The sequence below is a fragment of the Oncorhynchus gorbuscha genome, linkage group LG05 (genome assembly GCF_021184085.1).
Source record: "Oncorhynchus gorbuscha isolate QuinsamMale2020 ecotype Even-year linkage group LG05, OgorEven_v1.0, whole genome shotgun sequence".
NCBI lineage: Eukaryota > Metazoa > Chordata > Actinopteri > Salmoniformes > Salmonidae > Oncorhynchus > Oncorhynchus gorbuscha.
In genome coordinates this window covers 85,461,345-85,468,844 of record NC_060177.1, presented here as the reverse complement: position 1 = coordinate 85,468,844, position 7,500 = coordinate 85,461,345, and the positions used below count along the sequence as shown (strand labels likewise).

At 47.9% G+C, this 7,500-nt stretch overlaps 1 protein-coding gene across 19 annotated transcripts in view; it reads left to right on the top strand.

The window, feature by feature from the left end:
* The window catches only part of LOC124036602 (calcium/calmodulin-dependent protein kinase type II subunit beta-like), a 160,499-nt gene that overhangs the window by 99,761 nt on the left and 53,238 nt on the right, over positions 1-7,500 (top strand). For all 19 annotated transcript variants that reach the window (XM_046351378.1, XM_046351379.1, XM_046351380.1 and 16 more), the window contains one exon: positions 2,019-2,111. In XM_046351378.1, coding sequence (XP_046207334.1) covers positions 2,019-2,111 — 93 coding nt within the window. The remainder of the gene's footprint in view (positions 1-2,018; positions 2,112-7,500) is intronic.

The following is a 7,500-nucleotide window of genomic DNA, read 5'->3' as shown; positions in this document are numbered from 1 at the left end:
GGAAGAGGAGAGAAGGAGGTTGGGGGATAGAGAGAAGGAGGTAGAGGAGAGACAGAGGTTGGGAGATAGAGGGAAGGAGGTAGAGGAGAGAAGGGGGTTGGGGAATAGAGAGAAGGAGGTAGAGGGCAGACAATAAAGGAAGTAAAGTTAACAGATATACCTCGGGGAAGGCATCTCCTTCTAACCCTCATGAACTGTTCCAGTTGGGTATTGGGTCAATGAGGATGTGTGTGGAAGACCAGAACCTACATTTGTAGAATGTGTAATGTTCTTTGTGATATTGTGTTGTATTGTGTTTCTCTGTGTGTTATTAATTGTCTCTTTTGGACTAATGACCCATATCTGTTTCCTTCTCTTCCTTCTTCTCTCCTCTTCCTCCTTCCCTCTATCTCCCCAACCTCCATCTCTCCTCTTCCTCCTTCCCTCTATCTCCCCAACCTCCATCTCTCCTCTTCCTCCTTCCCTCTATCTCCCCAACCTCCATCTCTCCTCTTCCTCCTTCTCTCTATCTCCCCAACATCCATCTCTCTCTTCCTCCTTCCCTCTATCTCCCCAACCTCCATCTCTCCTCTTCCTCTCTGTCTCTCTATCCCTCTCCTCCATATCTCCTCTTCCTCCTTCCCTCTATCTCCCCAACCTCCATCTCTCCTCTTCCTCCTTCTCTCTATCTCCCCAACCTCCCATCTCTCCTCTTCCTCCTTCTCTCTATCTCCCCAACCTCCATCTCTCCTCTTCCTCCTTCTCTCTATCTCCCAAACCTCCATCTCTCCTCTTCCTCCTTCCCTCTATCTCCCCAACCTCCATCTCTCCTCTTCCTCCTTCTCTCTATCTCCCCAACCTCCATCTCTCCTCTTCCTCCTTCCCTCTATCTCCCCAACCTCCATCTCTCCTCTTCCTCCTTCTCTCTATCTCCCCAACCTCCATCTCTCCTCTTCCTCCTTCTCTCTATCTCCCCAACCTCCATCTCTCCTCTTCCTCCTTCTCTCTATCTCCCCAATCTCCATCTCTCCTCTTCCTCCTTCCCTCTATCTCCCCAACCTCCATCTCTCCTCTCCTCTTCCTCCTTCCCTCTATCTCCCCAACCTCCATCTCTCCTCTCCTCTTCCTCCTTCCCTCTATCTTCCCAACCTCCATCTCTCCTCTCCTCTTCCTCCTTCCCTCTATCTCCCCAACCTCCATCTCTCCTCTTCCTCCTTCTCTCTATCTCCCCAACCTCCATCTCTCCTCTTCCTCCTTCTCTCTATCTCCCCAACCTCCATCTCTCCTCTTCCTCCTTCCCTCTATCTCCCCAACCTCCATCTCTCCTCTTCCTCCTTCCCTCTATCTCCCCAACCTCCATCTCTCCTCTTCCTCCTTCTCTCTATCTCCCAAACCTCCATCTCTCCTCTTCCTCCTTCTCTCTATCTCCCCAACCTCCATCTCTCCTCTTCCTCCTTCTCTCTATCTTCCCAAACTCCATCTCTCCTCTTCCTCCTTCCCTCTATCTCCCCAACCTCCATCTCTCCTCTTCCTCCTTCCCTCTATCTCCCCAACCGCCATCTCTCCTCTTCCTCCTTCCCTCTATCTCCCCAACCTCCATCTCTCCTCTTCCTCCTTCCCTCTATCTCCCCAACCTCCATCTCTCCTCTTCCTCCTTCTCTCTATCTCCCAAACCTCCATCTCTCCTCTTCCTCCTTCTCTCTATCTCCCAAACCTCCATCTCTCCTCTTCCTCCTTCTCTCTATCTCCCCAACCTCCATCTCTCCTCTTCCTCCTTCTCTCTATCTTCCCAACCTCCATCTCTCCTCTTCCTCCTTCCCTCTATCTCCCAAACCTCCATCTCTCCTCTTCCTCCTTCTCTCTATCTCCCCAACCTCCATCTCTCCTCTTCCTCCTTCTCTCTATCTCCCCAACCTCCATCTCTCCTCTTCCTCCTTCTCTCTATCTCCCCAACCTCCATCTCTCCTCTGCCCTTCCCTCTACTATTCCAACCCCCCCTCTCTTTCTCTGGTTACTGTGGGTATGTGGGACACTAACAGTGGGCGCTCGTTCCGCCACCGCTCCAATCAGTGTCAGTGCAGCAGCAGCAGCAGCAGCAGCAGCGGGCACCACCGGTGGGCTGGTGGAACAAGGTAGACTGGCACACCTGGGGCGGCACCCCACTCCCTCCTCCCTCTTTCTCACCTCTACCTCTCCTCCCTATCCTCCCTTCCTCTCTCCTCCATCTCTCCCTCTCTCCCTCCCTCCACCTAGCATGGATGTGTGGAGCATGCCACCTCCATCGCTCATTGACCCAGCGCTATTCCATCGCCACACCTCATTGGCCACCTGGCCTCCCTCTCTCCACTCTGATTGGGCGGCTGCGGTTCCCGTCATCTGCCTCCTCCTCCTTTTACTGCTCTCCATCTCTCAGTTCCTTCACAGCGCAGAACAGCACAGTGGAGCATGGCTGACCCAACTAAACCTTGTCTTTGTCCTATTTCTCTCTCTGGTCTCTCTTCTCTCTGTTCCCTCTTCTCTCTGTTCCCTCTTCTCTCTGGTCTCTCTTTTCTCTGGTCTCTCTTTTCTCTGTTCTCTCTGTTCTCTCTGGTCTCTCTGTTCTCTGTTCTCTCTGGAATCTCTTCTATCTGTTCTCTCTGGTCTCTCTTCTCTCTGTCTCTGGTCTCTCCTCTCTCTTCTCTCTGTTCTCTCTGGTCTCTCTTCTCTCTTCTCTCTGGTCTCTTCTCTCTCTTCTCTATGTTCTCTCTGGTCTCCTCTCTATTCTCTTTCTCTCTGGTCTCTGTTATCTTTTATCTCTGTTCTCTCTGTTTTCTTTGGTCTCTCTTCTCTCTGGTCTCTCTTCTCTCTGGTCTCTTTCTCTCTGTTGTCTCTGGTCTCTCTACTCTCTGTTCTCTCTGGTCTCTCTTCTCTCTGGTCTCTGTTCTCTCTGGAATCTCTTCTCTCTGTTCTCACTGTTCTCTTTCTCTCTGTTCTCTGTTCTCTCTGGTCTCTCTTCTCTCTGTTCCCTCTTCTCTCTGTTCCCTCTTCTCTCTGGTCTCTCTACTCTCTGTTCTCTCTGGTCTCTCTTCTCTCTGGTCTCTCTGTTCTCTGTTCTCTCTGGAATCTCTTCTCTCTGTTCTCACTGTTCTCTTTCTCTCTGTTCTCTGTTCTCTCTGGTCTCTCTTCTCTCTGTTCCCTCTTCTCTCTGTTCCCTCTTCTCTCTGGAATCTCTTCTCTCTGTTCTCTCTAGTCTCTCTTCTCTCTGTTATTTCTGGTCTCTCCTCTCTCTGTTCTCTCTAGTCTCTCTACTCTCTGTTCTCTCTGTTCTCTCTTCTCTCTGTTCTCTGTTCTCTCTGGTCTCTCTTCTCTCTGTTCCCTCTTTTCTCTGTTCCCTCTTCTCTCTGGTCTCTCTACTCTCTGTTCTCTCTGGTCTCTCTTCTCTCTGTTCTCTCTGGTCTCTCTGTTCTTTGTTTTCTCTGGAATCTCTTCTCTCTGTTCTCTCTGGTCTCTCCTCTCTGTTCTCTCTAGTCTCTCTTCTCTCTGTTATCTCTGTTCTCTTTCGCTCTGTTCTCTTTTCTCTCTGTTCTCTCTGGTCTCTCTTCTCTCTGGTCGCTTTCTCTGTTCTCTCTGGTCTCTGTTCTCTCTGTTCTCTTTCTCTCTGTTCTCTCTGGTCTCTCTGTTCTCTCTGTTCTCTTTCTCTCTGGTCTCTCTTCTCTGTTCTCTTTCTCTCTGGTCTCTCTTCTCTCTGGTCTCTCTTCTCTCTATTCTGTCTGTTCTCTCTTCCCTCCGTTCTCTCTGGTCTCTCTTCTCTCTGGTCTCTCTTCTCTCTGGTCGCTTTCTCTCTGTTCTCTCTGGTCTCTGTTCTCTCTGTTCTCTTTCTCTCTGTTCTCTTTCTCTCTGTTCTCTTTCTCTCTGTTCTCTTTCTCTCTGGTCTCTCTGTTCTCTCTGGTCTCTCTTCTCTCTGTTCTCTCTGTTCTCTTTCTCTCTGGTCTCTCTTCTCTGTTCTCTTTCTCTCTGGTCTCTCTTCTCTCTGGTCTCTCTTCCCTCCGTTCTCTCTTCCCTCCGTTCTCTCTGGTCTCTCCTCTCTCTGGTCTCTCTGGTCTCTCTTCTCTCTGTTCTCTCTTCTCTCTTCTCTCTGGTCTCTCTTCTCTCTGTTCTCTCTTCTCTCTCTTCTCTCTGGTCTCTCTTCCCTCCGTTCTCTCTTCCCTCCGTTCTCTCTGGTCTCTCCTCTCTCTGGTCTCTCTGGTCTCTCTTCTCTCTGTTCTCTCTTCTCTCTTCTCTCTGTTCTCTCTTCTCTCTGTTCTCTCTGGTGTCTCTGGTCTCTCTGATCTCTGTTCTCTCTGGTCTCTCTTCTCTCTGGTCTCTTTCTCTTTATGACCTCCTGTAACTCTATTAGCCCACCATTCCACACCTCTTCAATTCCACCCTCATCTCCCTCTTTTCTAACAGCTCTAGTTTCCTCCCTTGTTCCCCTCATCTCCTCTTTTCTCTATTTTTCTCTGTTGCAGAATGACATGGGAAAAGTTCTCCCTGTCATTGCAAGGATGGAACGGCCCACTGGGTGTCGGTGAATGCTGCATGGCGCCCTGGACTGGTGCATGCGCTCTAACAGGGGGGCGGGGGGGGGTGTATGATGCATGGTTAACACTGTAGAAGGTGCTAGGTTGGGGCTTCAACTGTAAAAGTGAAATGATTGGGAACTCCGATCAACTACCTGAAATGACATTTTAGATGTCATGCTTAAATTGGTATAAAAAGAGATGGACAATAGTTTGCTTATATAGTTGTCTTTGAGTCCACCACAATTCATAAGAATGGCATAGAAGTCTAGTGTAAGGATAGAGCTGGTACCGTCAGGCCTGGGTTGGTTTGTAGCGGTGCTGTGGGACTCCAGTCGTCTTCTCTTCCCCTCTTAAGACTCTGATCAAATATTGATACTTCATACGGGCCTGCCTGCCTCTCTAGATTAGATCTACTATCCTAGACTAGACACAGAATCCACAATTCATTCAGCCTCTTTGGAGGGAAGTTCACTGAAATGTTTCTTCTTATTATGAAAAACTAACTTGTTTGGGTACTAGGCCTAAAACCTTCCTCAGAGTACATCCTCCAGCTGTCTTCATGTGAAGCCTCCATCCTCTAGCTGTCTTCATGTGAAGTCTTCATCCTCTAGCTGTCTTCATGTGAAGTCTCCATCCTCCAGCTGTCTTCATGTGAAGTCTCCATCCTCCAGCTGTCTTCATGTGATGTCTCCATCCTCCAGCTGTCTTCATGTGAAATCTCCATCCTCCAGCTGTCTTCATGTGATGTCTCCATCCTCCAGCTGTCGTCATGTGAAGTCTCCATCCTCCAGCTGTCTTCATGTGAAATCTCCATCCTCCAGCTGTCTTCATGTGATGTCTCCATCCTCCAGCTGTCGTCATGTGAAGTCTCCATCCTCCAGCTGTCTTCATGTGAAGCCTCCATCCTCCAGCTGTCTTCATGTGAAGTCTCCATCCTCCAGCTGTCTTCATGTGAAGCCTCCATCCTCTAGCTGTCTTCATGTGAAGTCTTCATCCTCTAGCTGTCTTCATGTGAAGTCTCCATCCTCCAGCTGTCTTCATGTGAATTCTCCATCCTCCAGCTGTCTTCATGTGATGTCTCCATCCTCCAGCTGTCTTCATGTGATGTCTCCATCCTCCAGCTGTCTTCATGTGAAGTTTCCATCCTCCAGCTGTCTTCATGTGAAATCTCCATCCTCCAGCTGTCTTCATGTGAAGCCTCCATCCTCCAGCTGTCTTCATGTGAAGTCTCCATCCTCCAGCTGTCTTCATGTGAAGTCTCCATCCTCCAGCTGTCTTCATGTGAAGCCTCCATCCTCCAGCTGTCTTCATGTGAAGCCTCCATCCTCCAGCTGTCTTCATGTGAAGTCTCCATCCTCCAGCTGTCTTCATGTGAAGTCTCCATCCTCCAGCTGTCTTCATGTGAAGTCTCCATCCTCCAGCTGTCTTCATGTGAAGTCTCCATCCTCCAGCTGTCTTCATGTGAAGTCTCCATCCTCCAGCTGTCTTCATGTGAAGTCTCCATCCTCCAGCTGTCTTCATGTGAAGTCTCCATCCTCCAGCTGTCTTCATGTGAAGTCTCCATCCTCCAGCTGTCTTCATGTGAAGTCTCCATCCTCCAGCTGTCTTCATGTGAAGTCTCCATCCTCCAGCTGTCTTCATGTGAAGTCTCCATCCTCCAGCTGTCTTCATGTGAAGCCTCCATCCTCCAGCTGTCTTCATGTGAAGCCTCCATCCTCCAGCTGTCGTCATGTGATGTCTCCATCCTCCAGCTGTCTTCATGTGAAGCCTCCATCCTTTCCTTGTCCTCCTGTAAGGTTGTTATTTACAGGGATATTAGTGAGTGACTCGTAATGGCTATTAGAACTTCTTAGGGATCAAATCCCGTTAGCGGGATCGATTTGACAACATCCAGTGAAATGGCAGAATTCAAATTAAATTACTATAAATATTATACTTTCATGAAATCACACATGCAATACACCAAATTAAAGCTACACTTGTTGTTAATCCAGCCAACGTTTGAGATTTCAAAAAGGCTTTACGGCGAAAGCAAACCATGCTATTATCTGACGACAGCACCCCATCAAACAAAGACAGACGATCATAATTCAACCCGCCAGGCGCGACACGAAACTCAGAAGTAAAGATATAAATCATGCCTTACCTTTGACGAGCTTCTTCTGTTGGCACTCCAATATGTCCCATAAACATCACAAATGGTCCTTTTGTTCGATTAATTCCGTCGATATATATCCAAAATGTCAATTTATTTGGAGCGTTTGATCCAGAAAACCACCGGTTCCAACTCACGCAACATGACTACAAAATATCTCATAAGTTACCTGTAATCTTTGTCCAAACATTTCAAACAACTTTCCTAATACAACTTTAAGTAGTTTTTAACTTAAATAATTGATCAAATTTAAGACAGGATAAACTGTGTTCAATAGCGGAGGAAAACAAAGTGGAGCGAGCTTTTCAGGTCACGCGCCTCTATCAAACAGTACACTTCACTCGGCCCTCGTTCTGAATAGCGCTACTTCTTCATTTCTCAAAGGAAAAACATCAACCAATTTCTAAAGACTGTTGACATCTAGTGGAAGCGATAGGAACTGCAAGCAACTGTCTTAGAATTCTAGATTCCCATTGAAAACACATTGAAAAGAAAGTGACCTCCCCCTGGATGGTTTATCCTCGGGGTTTCACCTGCCAAATAAGTTCTGTTATACTCACAGACATCATTCAAACAGTTCCAGAAACTTCAGCGTGTTTTCTATCCAAATATACTTATAATATGCATATCCTAGCTTCCAGGCCTGAGTAGCAGGCAGTTTACTTTGGGAAGACTTTTCATCCGGACGTGAAAATACCTCCCCCTAGCCTTAAGAAGTTTTTACCAGTTTGACTTTTTCTCTTTCTCTTTATTTTAATCTCTTCCTCTTCTCCTTCCTTCCTTCCGTCTTGCTTACTGTTATGTGTGTCAAGGTAAGGAGCCTGC